The 20,324-nt window shown below is 47.3% G+C and overlaps 2 protein-coding genes across 7 annotated transcripts in view; one reads left to right on the top strand and one right to left on the bottom strand.

Moving 5' to 3' along the window:
- The window catches only part of CFAP61 (cilia and flagella associated protein 61), a 90,919-nt gene extending 82,073 nt beyond the window's left edge, over positions 1-8,846 (bottom strand). For 3 of the 6 annotated variants that reach the window (XM_069008756.1, XM_069008758.1, XM_069008760.1), the window contains exons 1-6: positions 8,556-8,760; positions 7,089-7,417; positions 6,264-6,414; positions 4,077-4,153; positions 3,597-3,664; positions 2,439-2,580 (exon numbers count right to left, since the gene is read on the bottom strand). In XM_069008756.1, the coding sequence (XP_068864857.1) occupies positions 2,439-2,580; positions 3,597-3,664; positions 4,077-4,153; positions 6,264-6,414; positions 7,089-7,417; positions 8,556-8,615 (827 nt within the window). In that variant the 5' untranslated portion in view covers positions 8,616-8,760. The other 3 variants (XM_069008761.1, XM_069008759.1, XM_069008762.1) reach the window with 3 other exon arrangements.
- A 488-nt stretch (positions 8,847-9,334) lies between these two features.
- Positions 9,335-19,691, top strand: CRNKL1 (crooked neck pre-mRNA splicing factor 1). Its single transcript, XM_069008755.1, has 14 exons — positions 9,335-9,411; positions 9,627-9,779; positions 11,052-11,143; positions 11,246-11,404; positions 11,759-11,925; positions 12,406-12,584; positions 13,236-13,406; positions 14,101-14,292; positions 15,011-15,070; positions 16,216-16,296; positions 17,853-18,092; positions 18,369-18,470; positions 18,994-19,242; positions 19,439-19,691. The coding sequence occupies exons 1-14, from the start codon at positions 9,364-9,366 to the stop codon at positions 19,604-19,606; spliced, it is 2,061 nt and encodes a 686-aa protein (XP_068864856.1). The 5' UTR covers positions 9,335-9,363; the 3' UTR covers positions 19,607-19,691.
- The last annotated feature ends 633 nt before the right edge of the window (positions 19,692-20,324 follow it).

Genomic DNA, 20,324 nt, shown 5'->3' with positions numbered 1-20,324 from the left:
CCATGAAACTCCTCTACTGTGAGCACGAGCACAGAGCTGCAAATTTGACTCTTACCTACAGGGTACAAGCCCAAGAATGACAGGATCTAGACAAGATACCAGCAAGAACCTTAAACATCAAAGCTTAGCGGGCTGCATTCTGGCACACTGCTGACATCTCACATTACAGAGGCCAGACAGAGAGTAACTTTCAAAATGGATGGTTAAGCAAAGTATCAATTTACAGCTGCTGTTCCCCCTCTGTAAGTACAGGAAGAGGGAAGAGAGATTACCCTAATCTCCTCTCACTGCCCCAGAACATGTTGCTAGGCAGGTGGCTGGGGACAACGTCCACAGAGGACACAGAGGAGTCTCTAAGGGCTCCGCTGACCGTTACTATGGATGCCAGCGAAGCACAGAGGTGAATGCAGAGGAAAGGGAAAGGCAACGCTCCTTCTGCAAACAGAAATCAGCCTTACCCGTCATCTACTGACGGACAACACTGAAGTATGAATTTTATGTCATTACTGTGTTATTTCAGAGGAAAACCAATTCCCCAGTTAATTTTCTAATAATAACAAAACTAAAGCGATTTTTATTTTTCATGATGAACTACAGAAATCCCAGACAAGATGGTAGCGCTTATCAGGAATATTGCTACGGCCTAACTGACATTTCCAGTCATGCAAAAAAATATTTCTATTGACAATATCCAATGGCCATCAAAAAAAAAAAATTACAGCCTAAACTGAAAAAAGTATGATAGTTGGAACCAAGACATATGGAAAGGCTTTAAATCTTTAGGCATTAACTCACCTATACCGATATCCTCTCTGCATAAAAGTCTACCACTTACTGATAGGTGGTAGATGAGTCAAAAGAAACACCCAAAAAGCCTAACAATTGTTCATTGAGTTAGTACGAAAGTGCTTTTCAACATACTGAAATATCTGGAACCACAGCAGGAAGATGTGAAGGGGCAAAGGTCAGGACTCTGGCCTTTTTCTTGAAATGCTCAAAAGCCAAGCAACAGGAGCACAAGCTGCAGATTTGCTTCAGAGCCATTTGGTAAAATTCAATATGTGCAATGAAACACCTCTCAGAGACAGGCTTCTGTCAGAATCCAGCCCAGGCTGGCAGCATGAATCAGCCCATAAACAAACAAGCGTGGTTTTACCAGGCAGAGACATCAGACACACTCAATGTGGCATCACCATCTGCGAGCACCGGTCAGTACAGACCCCCCCACATCCCTATCATTTGATAGAGTGTCCAAGGAACGTGCTGCTCCCTAAACTTCCACTCCAGCAGGCATCAGAAATGCTAATTTAATCACAACTCTGCTACCTAGCCACAAAGCAACACTTACATTTACTACATGCAAAACCAACTCCAGAATAAATCAGTTAAATCAAATTACTGCTTCATAAAACATTACCCTACCTGCAGTCTTCCCCCTGTGAAGAGGACAACAAGTAACCCAAAATTTGATGGATACAAGTTCTATTTCAACCATACTATAGGGAAGCATCTCCACAGCAACAACAACAGGAAAATCACCAGACCCCTGGGTCAGAAACCTGGCATTTCTCATGTCCTGGACCCAACACTGGCACAGGCAGAACACACATGGCAGGAAAAACCAAGGGTGGCAACAGTCACCACACAGGTAGAGAGAACAGACAAGCTGCAGGGAAATGCACGTCTGCCTCGTGCACTGCAGGCAGCTGTGCTGAGGGGAAAGGAGAAAATAATTGTCTCACATTTTTAATGACATTTACAACTGGGACCCCACAGCAAGAGCAAAGCTCTGCTAAAGGCACACTGTGTGGGCATATCAAATCTTTGCTCCAAACTGGGGCCATCAAAAAGGGTAACACAACGGAAGGAGAAATGTGTTACCCCATCATTTTCTTCAGCTCCCTCAGCAAGGCCAAGGAGGCTGCTCCCCCAAAACACAGCCAAAGCCAAGGTAAGGAGCACTTCCACAGGAAAAACTGTACAAAAGAAAATTACTTTTCATGTCTGAAAGACTACTGGAACTAGAGATTCTCTGGTCTTATTTACTTCTTTTAGGTAACAGACCTTCCTATTCAAGTTTTGTTTGACTGTTCAGCACAAAACAGTAAGAAAATGAAAAACAAGTTGGAAGAGGCTTTAAGAAACCTGGAAACCACATGCATTCCCTAAAATACACAGCGGTCTAATTCAGCCAGCAGATCACAGAATAAACATCTCTGACAAAAAACAGTCTTTCTACACATTTCACTACTTTTCAAAAAAATAGAATTGATCTTGTGATGAAATAAAACAAAACAAGCATAATCCTAGAACTACCTAGTCTGGTTATCACAGAAAACCAGAGCAGTCAAACCAAGATACTGATGCTGCAAATTAAGAAAGGAAAATGCTTCAGTTTCCCCCAGACAGATGGGAAGCAGAACGAGGAGCTGCGTTACCTTGCTTGGCGCACGTACAGCTGTGGGTGACACCGATGCCTGGGGCATGCCAGCAAGGTGAAGCGTCTCTCCATCGGTGAGCCTGGAAGAGGTGTCATCCTTTCAAAGACATTCCCCATGCCTAGCTCTGAATGACAAAAACCTGCCGGGGGCAATGGAGAAACTTCATTATGCGAGCTTTAAATTAACAGCAAAACTGTCTGAGGAAAATGGAGTTTCAAACTTAAACCACAGATAGCAAAATGCTCCAAATCTGTTAAGTTAGGCAATGAGGCTGAAATGACAGCAGTATAAACATGGGAGAATGGTCACCCAAGTCATCTAACTAATCCAGCATTCCAAACCTGAATAAGCTTCAAAGCAATCAGAAATTGGTAAAATCCAATCCCTATAAAAATAGTAAAGCCAATTCTCTATGCCTCTGGAGAATCTCTGTCAGCACTGAGGGAAAGCTGATGTTTGTTGCCAGGGTGGGTTTGACAAAGCCCTTCATTCAAGCCCTCTTTTCTGTAGCTGACACACCACTACAGCCTTTTGGTAGGACTTGGAACCAAGATGCCTAGAAGCTGGCGAATCAGAAAAGTTCCAGCACACTTCTCAGCTCCATTAAGTGCATGCTTGGTTTATTAGTCTGAACTCAGGACTAAAATTCCAAGTGACATGCTGTTCTCTGATTAACACGTGTATTTTCTTTGTACCTCTGTTCTAAACAAAATAACCCAAGTTTCCTTCCATGTCTGCAGCAGCCCCCCTGAGCCTCACCAAAGTGTCCTCTTCCAATCTGTACTGGCTTGGCTAAGTAAGAGAAAGTGCCAATTTCAAATCTCTTCTCTCTATTCAACCAGAAATCATCACAAAACCTGTAGGAATTGATTTTTGAGATCTTTACTCCTTTTTGATGTCCTGTTTCTGGCAAATTTAAAGTCTGCAGGGAATGGACAGACTGCTGAACAGCTGCTGGAGCGAGCATGGAACCACAGATACCTCTTGCACAAGGGATCCTCACAAGAGGATACTTCTAGATTATGTTTTCCACATCTTTAGAAACTGATAACTGCTCTCAGTATTACAAAGAGAACACCACAAGGAGCTCACAGTGCATATTAATTAGTTTGCAATTGCTCTCATTTCAAGAATAAAACAGTATTAAATTCTTACCTAACTTCTCCTCAGGCGGTATAAAGAGAAGTATAAACTGCAGTTCTGGTAGTAAGATGAAAGCTCTCCTGGACAAATAACAAACATATTCAGTCTTTCATCATTACACCCATCAATGACAGACAGCAGCTAGCTTTTTTAATACATAAATGTTTTTCTCCAGTGTCTCTAATCTTCCTTCTTTAGTCCACATGGCTCAGAAATTAAAACATTTCTGGCAAACAATACCACGTGAAATTCATCTGGGTAATTTTTACTGGGTTTTTTTCCAACATTATTTCTTTCAAATTTCCCAATCTTTACATTTCAAACATCCTCTTTTTTAATAGCAGTTCCACAGTGGTGAAATATTAAAGATACCAGGCCTCTGTTGGCAGACCTCTGACATGGTATCTGGATGAGACAGCCTGACTTGACAAACTTGACTTGACAGCAGAAGGCGGCACATGCTTCACTACACAAGGCTACACAGGAACTCACCTAACGATTTCTTGGGAACATTCAGCCGTGTATTCTTCCTTTGCCACAAAGAGATGCACGAACAGCGTGTTCAAAGGCTACGAAACGAGGAATGCACGCAGCTCATGTTTATTACATCAGCCCAAGCATTAGTATGCATATACATTTCCAATATACATGATCTGCACTCAAGGAGCAGCTATGTATATGTAAGTGACTTCCAAGCATGTGTTGATAAAGTTATGTGATTAACGTGCTTGATATCATTTTGTGCTTCTGCAACATTTTTACTTTGTACTCCATTTACTGTAGCTTGACCGCAATACACACTGTGCATTTCATATTAAACAGTATTAGTTCTCGACTAACAACATTCATTTATTAACATTATTTAACATTTAGCATGTGTCCGACAAAGACATTCTTTTTAGGTTAAAAAAAAAAACTCAAACCAAAAGCACACATACTTCTCATGATCCTAAAGTGCTTCTTCTTTAAAGGTAGTAAGAAAAATTACGAAATTTAAGATGACATCATTAGACACACAAACACCAGGCAGAAACAGGGCAGACTAATAGACACCTGTATCTTGTGCATCTCCAGTGAACCTGGAAAACCCCTGTGCTGGAATGACAAGGGCTATTAATTCAGCTGTTCCCTGGCACATTAATTACAAGTGCTGGGTCAATGAAGGTTTGCCTGTAGATAAAAATACTTCTACCAAAAAATATTTTAAATGGAAAAACCTGAGGTCCTCTGAATAGTATAATATTCAATTAAAATGCCATAGCTAGAGTCACCAATAAACTTCAGCAATTTAAGAGCAAGAATGATTTCAATAGAGGCTGCAGCACATGGACCACTACCAAGACAACAAGCTATTGTAACAAATATCTAAAGCCATTTCTAAAAATTGGGCTACTTGTTCCCTTGTTCTTTAAAAGCAAAGGGAAGAAATGAAAACAAAAATTTACTGTTTGAGGTCCAGGAGGACACCAAATAAACCAGACCTGGACTGTAACAGTTTCTGAATAGTGCTGGTAACCCGACAATCCAGTAAAGCATCTTCACTACTTCCAGTCTGCACAAGTCTAAACTCTCACTTCAGACCCTGAAATTATTTCTGTGCTCTAGGAAAAAGACAGGTCAAGTGGACTTCACAGAAATCCCATGTTCAGATGACCTCAGTTTTGAAGAGCACACCTGCATGGATTTAACCTGCAGTTTAACAATGACATCTCATCAAGTTATACCCAGAAAATGTTTAGAGCTTCTGCCGATGCAGAAGCATAAAACACTGAATCTTCTACACCTACTTTAGCAAATAAACCCCATTCTAGAAAAATAAGAGCTCTGCTGCCTGTCTGTTTCAAGGTATTTTTCACGACTGGTTCTGACTAGTAACTTATTTTTCTTGTCTTTTCTCTGTAGGTCCCTGCACCCCTCAGTCAGCTGTGGCTTTGCTGCACCAGATCCCGTGGAGCCGCCGGATCCCGTGGAGCCGCCGGGTCCCGTGGAGCACACAGCCCGAGGGAGGTCACAGCAGAGCAGAACCCCCGGAGCAGCTGCAGCTGTACCCTGAATGAGGTGGCTGTGCCTGCCTACAAAGTGCCGCTCAGGGGACAAAGAAAGTCCATTACAAAGAAATCACAGGTCCTTTCTGTACACTCCCTTTGGCTGTAATTGTGTTTCTTTTAAGAGCACACATTTTCAAACACAACTGCTGTTTTTGTCAGCTCACCTCCCAGCCATTGCTTAACATCTCAGAAGACCCCGGAGAACTGGTGAACAAATGCACAGAGATAACTGCGGCACTGCCAACACCTTATTACGGAACGTGCTGCCCACCTGAGTGGTTGGGGTTAACATTTTCTGTATTTTCTCAACAATCACACAATCTAGCTCCCAGCTGGACTCAGTGATGGGGAAGCACTTGAGTCCTAAACTCGTAAGGGCCTGTTTGTAGTCCGTAAATCCTACCAGAAATTCACAAGCTTGGCCAAGGAGCCCGTGTGAAAGTTGCCAGTAGGCAAAGCAAAGAGCAGCACAGCACCAAACAAGCTCACTGCAGGACTAAGATACTCGTGTCAGCACGAGGGTTTCTGCATCCTGAATGCCTCAAATCTACCGAAAATAGAGATGCCCACGTGTATTTTTTACACCTGAGCCTTAAATGAAAACTCAACTAGAATCACACCATTTACTTACAGTGCACTTGTTGTTGGTGTAGTTATCACGCAGGAAGGGTTCCCATTCAGCCTGATCAGTGATATTCCAATTTGGATAGTCCAGAAAGGCAGCATGGGCTATAACCTCACTCTTCTCATTGCAGAGTGTCAAAGCAAGATTTGATATTTCTCTATGAAAACAGTTTAATTTTGCACAAGTTAAAGAAACTCCACATGGAAAAGTGACTGACTGTGAATTCGGCCTGCTAGAACAGCAAAATTAGCCCCGTATAAGAGCGTTCCCAGGATCAGGCCTCAATAAAACTTCATCATCCACATCCTAACTTGGTATTGTTGCTTCAGTTCCAGATAGTTGTGTTCTACCATTACAAAAATTCACGTGGATTCTCAAATCCTCAATTGTATTAGTAAATTTGGGATGCAAGACTTAAACACTCCCTCGCATTCGTATGTTTCTTCACACATCTCTTTTTTTTTCCCCAAAAAAAGCTGTTATCCGAGATTTTTGCTATTAAGGGGGAAAAACCTAAGTGACCCACCAACATCTGTCTGTCACACGGCCTGTCTGCTGAGAGTTTTCTCAGGTGCTACTTAATAGCATTTCTTCTGAGCTTTGATAAAAGGAAGCTAGCCTAGAATTAAACCTCGTTCCCCATGGCAGGGACCCAGGTTGGCACAGTCACACAGACTTGGAAGACAGACATGGAAGCAGATTTTCTTCCCCTTTTTAGAAACAGCACAGAAAGTCATTATGTCACATCATGTCAAGGCTCAGAATGTCTTCTGCCGTTTCAAGTGTAACATATTTGCCTGAAAGGTGATAACCTAAAATACCATTACTTACAAGAGGTAAGCGACATCAATCATTCCAAAGAGGTTTTCTGTAAGAGGGCTGAAGAGGCCGATAATGCCTGGGGCATCGCGTGATTCTGTCCTTCTGGCAGTGACTACCTCTGTATTTCCCCTGGAAGAGGTTATCGTGGCCATCCTCCAGGCTGCACTGAGAACCAAGGAAAACGTTGCTGCTCTAGCAGTCCCGCTGCGATCCACTGCCAACACAGTCACTTCAGGTGCGTTCTCATAAAAACTCTTAAGTGGGGCAGCCCCGATGGATTTCGGTGCCTGGCTCTCGTACACCTCCACACAGATCCACACTGCACGCACCGTGCACACCTGAAATGCAGCAGGCAATCACCCCTATTGTCTGGATCCTACAGAGGAAATTAATTGTTTTAATAGGCTACAGCTGCTTTTGTATTAATTCATTTCCATGGTAACCAGCTCATCACCAAGAGGTTCAAACTCAAAGGCCTTCAGTGCGAGGCTCAGCTGTGGGCAGTCAGGGGAAACAGGCTGGAGGCTGCAAACAATCAGGGGAACAACGTCCTGGTTAAACAGCAGCTTCAGGTGAGTTAACTGTATTTGGTCCAAAACTGCTCCTCAATTTTCTTTTGAGGTCAACAGCAGGGCTTAAATTCCAGAGGGGATCCGAAGTTCTGTGGCTATTTAAAGTTCTGCTGCTTTCCTACGCAGAAGAAAAAGGGGTGGGGGGCGTTTTTGTGGTTCCGCATTCGCAAATCTGCCAGGCACAAGTGATTTCTCGATCCGCCCAGCAGCTTTAGAACACACAGGGGCAGCAGGTACTCAAACCACCCGTGACCATCCCCTCAGCTCTAACACCTCTCAGCTGCGTGTCTGCTCAGTGCTGCAGCCGACTCTGACCCAGCCAACAATCAGGCACGTGAAATAAAGCGACCAAACAACGGCTTCCCGCAATTTCTTAAATATATGTGCAAAATATAGCAGTGCTAACTCAAAAACAAAGTCTAAACCAACACACCTAGACGAGCAGAGCAGTTTCACCACTCCGCCAAACGCGACAGCCACTTCTAACAGCGACTCCAAACCCAGATGAGACGCTCAATTAGGCACCGCATTTCCCAACTAAAGTGAAAACCCAAAAGAAACGCAGATATTTACACCTTTTAACCACAGATAAAGTCATCCGCACTCCTACACCTTTCACAAACAAGACGTGCCAGTGCGAGTCCTGAAATTGACCTGAAGCAACACATCTTCTACAAACACGCGTCAATTTCATAAATAAAAACAAACACGAACTTTAAAGTGCCATTCATCGACCGAGGCTTAACACTGAGATGACCTCAGCTGAGGAAAGCCGTTTGCCACATTCTCATCGTCAACTGTTTAACTTAACGCAAAAAAACCGCACCCCCACCTCCAGCAGCCCCCCTAAACACCCTCAGAGCCCCGGGGGAGCGAAAGTAGCATTTACACAGTAAAAACGTACCCTTTTCGTGAGGAAATGCTGTTCTGCAGCAACTCCGGCATTCCTCCCACGGAGCAGCATCCCGGGGACACCCGGGGAAGGCGCTGCCCTCCCCAGCTCCGGGCAGCTCCCTCCCGCCTCCTCACACAAACGCCCTCTTGAAGCACAAGTGAGACTCCACGCGGGTTTCTTTTTTTTGTGTTCGTGGCTCAAAACGCACCGAACTTGTACGTACCTCGGGGGTGCGAGTCGGGAGAGGTCTGAGGGACTGCATGAGGCTCCTGCGCGGCACCCCCGGTCGCTTGGGGCGGGGCCGGGGGCGGTACTGGGGGCGGTACCGCGGCGTGGGGCGGGTGCTGGGCACCGGGGCTGCGCACCGGGGCTGGGCACCGGGGCTGGACACCGGAGCTGGCCCGAGAGCCGGACACAGGGGCCGGACACCCGCGCCGTCCCTGGACACCCCCGGGCCGCCCTCACGGACCCCGGGCGCGAGCGACCCCCTCAGGCACGCGGGACAGACCCGCCCCTCCCCCGCGCCGAGCCGCCAGGGGGCGCCCCGCGGAGCGCGGGCGCGGCGCGGGAGCGGCGCGCGCTCACCTGCCCTGTCCCCCGCGCGGAGCGGAGCGGAGCGGCCACGGGCGGTGCCAAGGACGGGACAGGCGGAACAGATGGAACAGACAGACCCGCGGACGGAGCGGACGGGGCAGACAGTCCCACGGGCAGGACGGACGGAACGGACGCGTCGCCGTCACCGTGGCAACGACGCTCGGGCGGTGCTGCGTGAGGTCAGGGGTGCCGGGGCGGGGCCCGCGCGCGGAGCGGCGGCAAGATGGCGTCTACGGCGGCCGGCAAGCAGCGCATCCCCAAAGTGGCGAAGGTGGGCGGCAGGGAGGGCGGCGGGGACCCCCCGGGAACCCCCCGGCACCCCCCGGGACCCCCGGCTGCCCGCTCGCCCCGGGCCGTGGGGTCCCGGCGGGTCCCGGCGGGCTGCGGCCAACACCGCGCGTAGCGGGGCGCCGGCGGCAATTGAGCAGCTCGGTGCCGCCGCGTTAGAAAATGTGACCCGAGCCCCGCTTTGCGCTTGCCCTGCAGGTGAAGAACAAGGCACCCGCCGAAGTTCAGATCACAGCAGAGCAGCTTCTGAGAGAGGCAAAGGAGAGGGAACTCGAGCTTCTCCCACCGCCTCCGCAGCAGAAGATCACAGATGTTGAGGAGCTAAATGACTATAAACTCCGGAAGAGGAAGGTACAGTAAAAAAACGAGCTTAATCTCGACACTCGCATAAAGCACTGGAATTATACCATTTTTAATTTAAGCAAGATGTAGCCTGTATTTCTTGTGAACTTTCCAGGTGGATACCAAATGTTTAATATCCCTAACTGTTTCATCCTACCCTTGATCAAAGCGTGTAAGTTACAGAGGTGTTGCTTGACAAAATCTGGTAGCAAACATCATCTCCCCTGTGCCCCTGTCCGTAGCACAGAAAGGGTAATTATTTACACAATTAACAGGCGTTTTGTTCATTGCCACCAGCATCTGGCCAGCCGCTATAAAAGAATGTGAACAAAAAAAAATACATGAATTGCATTGCAGTAATGCTGAGCTGTAATTCTTCTTTTAAAACAATTGCCTTGCTTGTGCAAATTTGCTTATGGTTCTGCTCAGCTTTTTCCTTTGGAAATGCCTATCCAGGATGAGCAAAACAAGCATATTCCTAGCAGGGAGCTTTCTCCGTGATCCTTGCTGACAGGACCGAGGGGAGAATTACCAGGGCCCCCCAAGTGTCCTTGATCACCCCCCCCCAGGTCCTGCTGGTCCTTTCAGGTCTCCCTTGCTTGCCTTTTTTTATCTCTTCTGTGGATGTGGTGGCTCATTGCTGCCATTAGCTGTGTTAAACCTGCTTAGCCACACGTGACGTGCCAACAGCAGTCATCCTGACCACAACACAAGGCCGGACTTGCCCTCACTGACACCTCCCTAGCACATTTGATGCCAGCCTATTAAATCCAGGGAGTAAAAATACGGCATCTCACTTTAAAGAAAAATTTAGTGCAGTGGTACATGCATGTCAACGTGACTAAATTCATGCTGGTGTATCCAAATATGTCCGTGCATATCTGCAGTGACTGGATTCCAGATGTCCAGGTAGTGTTGCTGTCAAAACATTAAGCAGAGCATTGAGGAGTTGAAGGACTATTTTAGTGCTGTCAGCTGTTACTCTGTGTCAGTATTTCAGGTGCCGGGTTGTAGGAACTCGGGTTTAGCCCTGTCCTACGTGATGCTCTACATTTCTAGCTTCTCTGCTAGGCAGTTTTTACAGTGTCGTACTGAGTTATATCTGTTACCCCAGCTGCGTGGATGTGGGATATTGGGAACTCTTGATAATGACAAGGATAGCAGCACCTCACATTATATACGGGGTACTGTTACGTTGTTATAGTAATAGCCCATAAGCCATTTACGATGCGAGTGGTCTGCAGAAGGATTTCTCCCTTACAGATGTAATTTTCTCCTCAGACTTTTGAAGATAACATAAGAAAGAACAGGACTGTTATCAGCAACTGGATAAAGTACGCACAATGGGAAGAAAGCCTGAAGGAAATCCAGAGGTAACAGCGACGCAACTGCCGGTGTCTCTTATAAGCCTTTGTGCTGACACACACCAGTGTCTCGGAGGCACGTTTTACCTGCCCTGTACTCGTGTTTTCCAGAGCCCGTTCCATCTACGAGCGTGCCTTGGATGTGGACTACAGGAACGTCACCCTCTGGCTGAAATATGCCGAGATGGAAATGAAGAACCGCCAGGTCAACCATGCCCGCAACATTTGGGACCGGGCCATTACCACCCTGCCCAGGGTGAACCAGTTCTGGTATGTTGGCAGAGCAGGGAGCACCCCTTCTAGCCCCAAAGACTGCACAGCATTTGGCTATTCTGGGATTATGCAGATTATCCTGTTTCTCCAAGTCTTCGGGCTAGTCTGGACAGAAGGAGGAAGGCTGAAGTTTTGGAGAGGTTTTTAAGTGCTTTTTAAGTGACAAGAGCATTGGGAGAAGAGGATGCTTGTGTGCCTGGATGCTGCCAGTCACAGCTGTGTCCACAGGCATTTCTGGGGTGGGAGGAAGTAGGTGAGGGAAACTCAGGGGCGCTCTTAGGAAGCACTCCAGAAGCCCTTGAATTGACGTGTTCACCACGTGATTGCAGAAACTCAATCTTCTTTGCCCAGGTACAAGTATACTTACATGGAGGAGATGCTGGGCAATGTTGCTGGGTCACGCCAGGTGTTTGAACGGTGGATGGAGTGGCAGCCAGAGGAGCAAGCCTGGCATTCCTACATCAACTTCGAGCTGAGATACAAGGAGGTGGACAGAGCACGGAGCATTTACGAGAGGTATATCCTTTTCAGTGCCTTGTGACTCCTGCCCAGGTTAAAGTCTCCGTTCTTTATTTCCTTCCCAAGTGTTCCATGTGCAGCAGTGGCTCTGTGCTCCTTTTCACTGTGGTGTGCCGGGAATGAGCCACCACCCTGGGAGCCAGCAGGAGGTGTTACAAGCACGCTTAGAGAAAGCCTCCAGATTCAGCAGTGTCTGTTTAACTGCACTCATGCACCCAGCTCTTTTGTGGTCATCGTTTGTTTCAGGTTTCTCCTCGGATTCTCCCTGACCCTTAGCCCTTTTTAAGGTCTCAGTAAGGCACAAAGCCTTTGCACGCTCAGAGCTGTCAGGCTTCTTTCTTCCCAGCCGCATTTGCTTTTCCCCGCATATACCACTCCAGGGAGTTGTTTGATGCAGTCCTTGACCCAGTGGTCCCAGGGAAGAACACAGCTGGGGATGTGCCACTCAGCCACCGCTGTTTCCTTAACAAAAGCTGCACTCGTCCTCGTTCACCCCGACGTGAAGAACTGGATCAAGTACGCGCGCTTCGAGGAGAAGCACAGCTACTTTGCCCACGCCAGGAAGGTGTACGAGAGGGCCGTGGAGTTCTTTGGGGAAGACCACATGGATGAGCACTTGTACGTGGCTTTCGCCAAGTTTGAGGAGAACCAGAAAGAGGTAAGATCTCCTTCGTAATGCCTCTGAGTCATGCCAAGGTTTCTCCTTGGATATCGAAACTCCAGGCCGTTGTTTAACATTCACTGCAATACTTGTCATTTCCAGCACCTGGTGATTGTAGTCCGGGTTAGGGAGACAGTTTTTTGCTCACCTCTAGTTGCCTCTTGGTGCTGTCAATAAAATGAGCTCTAAGGGAGATCTGCCAAGCCCAAGACCACCAGCATTGGCTCAAACCTGTATCCTCGGACTAGAGAGGTTCTGAGAGGTTATAGGCCTGCATGATAGAAAACCAGATTGGTCCAGATGTTTTTCACAGTCTCTTAAGGTTCCCACGCTGATAAGAAATTGAAAACCTTCTGTGAGCACCACCAAACCAATGGTTTAAATATTCTAAAAATGGTTTAAATATTCTAAACCTGTAAACAAATAAGAGATGATGGGGACTGGCATTTTCAGGTTTATTTCCCCCCCCCCCCTCAAAGTTTACTCTTCAGGGAGATCTGTGGTACTCCTGTTCCAAAACAATCGCTTACGTTGAGGTGTTCCACAGTTCTGCATTCTGTTAAACATTGCCAAGAGCTCATTGGAAAAACTGGGGGAGGACAGAAACTGCTTTGTAAATATTTTTCAAATTATATTTAATATTTTCAGTTTGAAAGAGTGAGGGTTATCTACAAGTATGCCTTGGATAGAATTCCAAAGCAGAATGCCCAGAATCTCTTCAAGAATTACACCATCTTTGAGAAGAAGTTTGGAGACAGGAGGGGAATCGAGGACATCATTGTCAGCAAGAGGAGATTCCAGTATGAGGAGGAGGTGAAGGTACGTGTGACAGGTACCCTCCAGGCTCACTGTGCAGCCGGCCGCTGCTTAAGGTGCGCGAGTATTTTGTGATACTGAGCCTGAGGAGTTTCTCGTTACCCTTGGAAGTCAGTCCAAAAACAAATACCAAGGGAGTGTTCATTTTAGAGCCAGAATTCTGTCCATGGGGAAGAGAATGATGTTTGCATTCACAGCTTTTTTTGCTTCTGCTTTCTAATCTAGATTGTGCAGGCGAGGTTTTTTTGATTGAACTCAAGGCTTTTGGTCCCCTTTTGAGTCACACCTCAGGGATGATGCAGTTCAGCTTGTAGTTACTACTTTACTTCAGTTAGGGAGTAGCCATTACAGGAGACCTCACCTGTGCATAAATACCTTTTTTGTGAGGGAACAGCTGTGCCACACCTGCCAGCTGTTCAGTCCACACTGCACGTTTCACCATTCCTCACCCCTTCTCACATTTCGTTCGGGTTGCCTTCATTGAGACAAAAATGCCGGGGGCAAACTAAAAACGAAACAAAACAAACTCATATTTTAACCTGAAATCTCTACCATAAGCATCCCCAAGACCGATGGTTTTCGTTAATGCTCCAGTGATCTGTTCTAAAGGGGAAATTCTGACTGAGTAAAGGATCAGGCTCTGCTCTTTTCAGTGGCTGAGGTTTGTGTGCTGTTGCCCCGTCCCTCTCTCTGGCAGGCAAACCCCCACAACTACGACGCGTGGTTCGACTACCTGAGGCTGGTGGAGAGCGACACGGACGCCGAGACCGTGCGGGAGGTGTACGAGAGAGCCATCGCCAACGTGCCCCCCATCCAGGAGAAGCGCCACTGGAAGAGGTACATCTACCTCTGGATTAACTATGCGCTCTATGAGGAGCTGGAGGCAAAGGCAAGTAGCGACAACTCAGGGGTTTCCCTTTCCTTTGTAGTAAATAGCTGCTGATATTTTAATGAGAAAACCAAGAACTAGATATTCCGTTGTCTTGTTAGTTTTGTGTAACAAGCTGCAGGATTTACTATTTAAGTACAGAGAATTTCTCCTCTTCCAGTTTTTCCCCCTGTGCGTAGGGGAGGAAAAAAAACCAAACTTGTTTTACCCTAATTCACCCAGCAACACGCTGATGGTGAAAGCAGAAGTGGGTGTTTCTGGCCACAGCTGAACTGCCCGTGCCAGGCTGTTACCTGGACTTGTGAAACAGTTTTACAGTTAACAAAAACTGTTTGTGAAGCAGCCACGTTGTTGCTGTAGCGGCCTTCGAGGCTGTGCAAGTACTTACTCTGTTTCCAGTCACGGAATATTAGAGCTGCTCTGAATACAGAACACCTATTCGGTGTCTGTCAAAGGAAGAGACATGTTTTTCCTCCCACGACCGGGACGCTCCTTGTTGTATTGTCTGCTTCTTAGCTCTGAACCTTGCTTTGGAAAGGTGAGTCTTGCTGATTCAGAAGCTACCGCCTTTGAACTGTGCACACTAAGTAGATAAGCATTCCTGATTCTAACCAGCTTGACTTGAATACTGTTCTGTAGTCTTGCAGTCATTGCAGGATTCAAAATTCAGCATAATCTCTGCAGTAAACAAAGTGTTTAACACTGCCCATTCTTGCAGGATGCAGAGCGAACCAGACAGGTGTACCAGGCATGCCTTGAGCTCCTGCCCCACAAGAAGGTATGGCTCCTCCAGTAGTTTGGGTTGAGTTTTGGGTTAAAATGCCCTAGATAAGATCCTTTCGTTCTCTTCCCCCCCCCACCCCAACGTTCAGGTGTGTAAGCAGCTCCAAATGGCTGCTAGCAGGTTCACGGAGGCTTTGCTTAAAACTTCAGGTATCCCTTCCAGTTTCTCAAAACATCAGTCTTCCAAAATGGACAGGGATGTCTTCAAGCTAAAGCGCAAGACAGCTGTAATTTGCATCCCCGGTGGGAAACTGCAGGACAAGCACTGGTCTCAGATTCCCTCATACACATCAAACACAAGGGTTTTCCCAGTATTTTCAAATAATTAAATGATAAAACAGTTGCTAATTATCAATACAGTTGCTGAGTAGACTGTAAGAAGATGACACTACACGTAGTCAGTACACAGGGAAGACCATGTAGTCTTTGCTTGCTTGCATTCCTCCTCAGGCGGGATCCGTTCATAGCTACTCACAGCCCGGTGTCTCTCCAGGCTCTGTAGGGCACCTGTGGCTCTGCTTTACTGGGCTAGCACCTTTTATAGCATCCAGTGGCCCTCATGGTCACCCCTGAGGTTACTGCGTTTGACAGAACAGCTTTCAGGTCTGTCTTCCCCATTACAATTGGTCTTCGAGGCTGATTGGAGTTTTGTGGGGGTTTTTTTTGCTTGTGAACTTTAACTGAAATATCCGTGTGGCAGAACCCTTACAACTATTAATCTGCATTGCTTTGGAGTGTCAGAAAATCCTAGTTCATGTTGTTCTTTTTCTAGTTTGTCATTTATTGTCATCTGAGTGTCAGATTGATCTCTAGCTATTAAAGGCTGATTAGCTGTTAATTGATTCAGCAGTAGCTGATGTTTTGCCAGCCGATGATGGGTTAAAAAACTATTTTCGCTGGTTTAAAAGACTTCTGTCCTGGCCATTTTTCCTTTCACCCCAATATATTGTCCTGTCCTAGAGAGATTGCTTTAGGTAATGAACTCTCAACCTTTCATCAGGAAAACACTGAGATCAAATGAGGCTACCTGCAGTAGCAGTAGTATCTTGTGTAGAAGGAATGCCTGTTTTTTTAAGGAATGCGTGCAGTATTGTCTACTGACTTTCCAGCCTAAATAGCACTTCGTTCTTTCTCTTCCAGTTTACATTTGCCAAAATGTGGCTGCTGTATGCACAGTTCGAAATTCGACAGAAAAACCTCCCCCTTGCCAGAAGGGCTTTGGTAAGCTTTTGTCAGAGCCATAACTGACTTCACTAATTAATAGTAACACAGGAATGTCATTAAAAGATCTTAAATTGTCCTTTCTAAATTGCTGGTTTCATCCACTTAAAATAAAGCATACCAGAAGTCTGCAGGGGCCGGCATTTACTGTCACATATGATTTTAAAAGAAACGATTTTAAAAGAAACGTAGCTTGTTCTGATGAATTAGCCCCGGGCTGAAATGACAAAGCACTCCTCTGAATGCAGAGCACCCACATCAGCTTAGTGCTCTTGCAAGTTCTTAGCTGCTGCTGATTCCTTACAGTGATACTTGTTCCAACAATAGGGTTTTAAAAAGCTTTGTTGTAGATGAATGGGAGGTTTGACTCTAGGAAATTAGGACCTGACAACTGCTGCTGACAGAAGCAATCACAGGGGCTTCAGGCAGGCTCAGGAGCTGCTGAGCAGGTTCACTGTGTGAATGTCAGCATGTCGGGGGACAGCAGGGTGTGATGGGGCAGCAAGATCTTTTGAAATGAAAAAGTTCCTTTCTTTTCAGTTCAGATGTTCTTCGTAAGCTCAGGGACAGCAGCAGGCATTTTGAGAGAAATCCAGCGTTGGTAGCAGTTGAGGTGGTTGACTTTAAAGAGCAAACTGATGGGGCTTCCACCAAAACAGTGACAGAGGGCACGTGGAGAAGAACTTGAGCATATTCTGAAATACCAGCGGCGTTTGTAGAGCTGGAGGGCCACAGCAGTGACCAAACTGATAATCCTAAGTGGTGGTTTCCTCCATTTTTAGTAAATTCCAAAGCAATCGATGTGTAGGAACGTTGTGCAGGAGAATGGCAGGGAGGGAATTCCGTCTCAAATTGCCTCACATTGGCTTGAGGGAGCAGAAGCTACATCACTTAGTAAACTGTACTTGTCTATAGAAGTGACTCCAAGGTCAGGTTCACTACAACCTGTCTCAGATATGCCCATTCTTAACCCTTGTTTCTTCAAGAGATTCCCAAACTAGGAATCCAAAATCACCCTCAGCTTGGCTTAGGACAGACAGTTTTCTTCAGAGACTGAGGCATACCAGAAAGAAAATGTTTTTTAAAGACACTATTCTCCAGCTGTCCGTTGCTGTCAGCCAGCAGGCTGGGGTGGGCCGCCATCCTCTGTGCAGGGAGGAGCAGCGTGGGGCCACAGTTTGTTTGGTATCATTTTGTTTTATGAGATGCTTGGGAACTGCTCACCGGGCACGCTGGTACAGACTGTGCTTCCCTTCAGGTGCTCAGCTGATGAACCAGGGTTAAAAGTTCCACTCACGCTCCGTGGGGAGCCCACGTTACGTAAAAGTATGACAAGTGATGATGTTTTCTGCTTCCCAGGCTCTTGGTGTTTATGGATGCACGTTTGCTCTGCAAACACTGAATTTCCTACTGGCCCTGAACAACCTCAATGAACAGTGCAAAAAAATGAGTTGTAGTTCAAGCACTGGGGAGTAAAGAAACGCTTAGAAAATAAAGCGGGTTTTATTTTCCTTCAAAAAGATCACTAAGAGGTTTGGTTTTTTTCTGCTTAACAGGGGACATCCATAGGTAAATGTCCAAAAAACAAACTGTTTAAAGGTTACATTGAGCTGGAGTTACAACTGCGCGAATTTGACCGCTGCCGAAAGCTGTATGAAAAATTCCTGGAGTTTGCACCGGAAAATTGCACATCCTGGATTAAGTTTGCTGAGCTGGAGACCATCCTTGGGGACATCGACCGCGCCCGGGCCATCTACGAGCTGGCTATCGGCCAGCCCCGGCTGGACATGCCAGAGGTGAGCGGGGAGGGGGCCAGTTTTGTGGAACTATTGCACAGTGGCTGATGAACACGTGAACAATCCACCAGATAAAACAGGAGGGGAAAGCCGAGGGGATGATGCGCACCGGGGTTGGTGCCGCTCAGCCCTAATCCCAGCCTGTGGCGCCAGTGAATGCACCCCGATCTCCGAACCTTCTCTCAGGGAAATCTCATCTTTACCCCTTCTCTTCCCCTCCCGGTATCTCCCTGTGCTCGGAACGAACATGGTGGTGAGGAGGCTTCTCTGTTGCAGGTCCTTTGGAAATCCTACATTGACTTTGAGATTGAGCAAGAGGAGTATGAGAAAACCAGGAACCTCTACCGGCGGCTGCTGCAGCGCACACAGCACGTCAAGGTGTGTGTGGGTGCCCAGGACACGGAGCTGGCCCTGAACCTGGCCCACAGGCAGGGAAAGCCTGGGCTGCCTTGGGTCAAATCAACCCAGGTTCAGGCCCATACCTGTGCTCTGGAGGGGGGAGGGAAGTTCCTGAATGCCGTACAACAGCAGGCGTCTCAGATGAAAGAAGCTTTTCCACGCAGCCCTCTTTGCTGAGCAGCTTTGGGATCTTAGTTGCAAAAACTTTGCAAGGAGAACTGTGATTTTCCAGTGTCCCTTGGTGCTGTCATTGAGTAAATTCACATGGGTTTCTCACCACTTGAAACGGCCACACGAAATTGTTGCGCGTGGCTGACGTGGATGTTGTGTCCTGCTGAAATGGGCCAGCCTCGCGGGTGTGAGCCAGACGGGGATTTCCTGGGCACCTGCTCATGTGTTGATGTTTGGGTTTCCTTGCTGCTTTGTTTTGTTTCAACCTCCGCCCTGGCTGTGTCAGCACGGAGCGGAGGCTGGAGCTGGGGTTTGCTGTGCGTGCCCGCAGGTGTGGATCAGCTTCGCGCAGTTCGAGCTGTCGGCGGGGAGGGAGGAGCGGCTGCCGCGCTGCCGGCAGATCTACGAGGAGGCCAACAAGGCCATGCGCAGCTGCGAGGAGAAGGAGGAGAGGGTCATGCTGCTGGAGTCCTGGAGGAGCTTCGAGGATGAGTTTGGGACCGATGCCACTAAGGAGAGGATAGATAAGCTGATGCCTGAGAAGATAAAGAAGAGGAGAAAGCTGCAGGCCGAAGATGGGGTAAGGAAAAACATGCCAGTGGTGGCCGTGAGCCCTTGGTGTCTTTGTGCTTTACGGAGTCAGCTGCTGGGATAACAAACACGGGGCTTAATTTTCTAGTATTTGTCTAATTTCTTCTCTTTCTTATTAGAAGCACCTCCTAATAGCCAACATTAACATGCAAATTAAGCTTGCTTTGTGGTATTTTTCTCTCTAGTCTGATGCTGGATGGGAGGAGTACTATGATTACATTTTCCCGGAAGACACTGCCAATCAGCCCAACCTCAAACTCCTGGCTATGGCAAAGCTCTGGAAGAAGCAGCAGCAGGAGAGCGAAGCTGCAGCCATGGATCCTGACAAGGACATTGATGAAAGCCAGACTTAATACCTTGCCTTCCCCCACCCCTTCCCCGGGCCATTGTACAGTATTTTCATCGGTGATAAATAAATGTATTTGGAGAGTTTTAGTACTACTGACTGGAGATGGATTTTGTGTGGAAGACAAGCACCATCTTGGGGTGGGTGCCCTTTAACAGCCACTTCCTGTGGGAAGTGGGACCAGTGCAGGGGGTCTGCAGCTGTCACTGGTGACCTCAGAACTGGGCAGTGACTTTGCTTTTAGCACAAGGCCCTGTCCCAAGGCTCCCACAGCCTATCCCAGCACTGCTCAAGGACGTTAGTGTGCCGGGGCAGCAGACCTACTGCCTTGAGTGAGAGAGATGTTTCTAACCCTCATCCCTGATGAATTTTTCAGTAGTTCTGTTAAATAGGAGGGTATCATGAGAACAGCTGAAAAGAGAAAACCCTGTTGACCCACAACCTGGTCAACTTCCTATCCAAGGATGCTTTTATCCCAGAAAAGTGTAAGGGGAGACAATAGCAGAAGTTAAATACACTGAAAGCAGCCCCTGGAGGACAAATCTGAAGGCATCGGTACCACAGTCAGTCTGCGTTTGAACACTTCCATGTCTTGGCAGACAGTGTGAGAGCTGTGTCACTGCTCTGGGCTGGGCAATCACCACCACTCTCACCTGTCCAGGTCTGGCCTGTCCAGCTGCAGCCAGAGCAGCCTTTTCCTGCCCCACATGAGTCTCTAACTGGGC

This window comes from Aphelocoma coerulescens, chromosome 3 (assembly GCF_041296385.1).
Source record: "Aphelocoma coerulescens isolate FSJ_1873_10779 chromosome 3, UR_Acoe_1.0, whole genome shotgun sequence".
Taxonomy (NCBI): domain Eukaryota; kingdom Metazoa; phylum Chordata; class Aves; order Passeriformes; family Corvidae; genus Aphelocoma; species Aphelocoma coerulescens.
This window is presented reverse-complemented; position numbering and strand designations above follow the sequence as displayed.

Bases quoted from the DNA above. Each gene is read 5' to 3' on its own strand.
- CRNKL1 (XM_069008755.1), top strand. From the start codon at position 9,364: ATGGCGTCTACGGCGGCCGGCAAGCAGCGCATCCCCAAAGTGGCGAAG. The intron at 11,926-12,405 runs ATATCCTTTTCA...CAAAAGCTGCAC, and splicing joins ACGGAGCATTTACGAGAGGT to TCGTCCTCGTTCACCCCGAC. The intron at 18,093-18,368 runs GTGAGCGGGGAG...TCTCTGTTGCAG, and splicing joins CCCGGCTGGACATGCCAGAG to GTCCTTTGGAAATCCTACAT.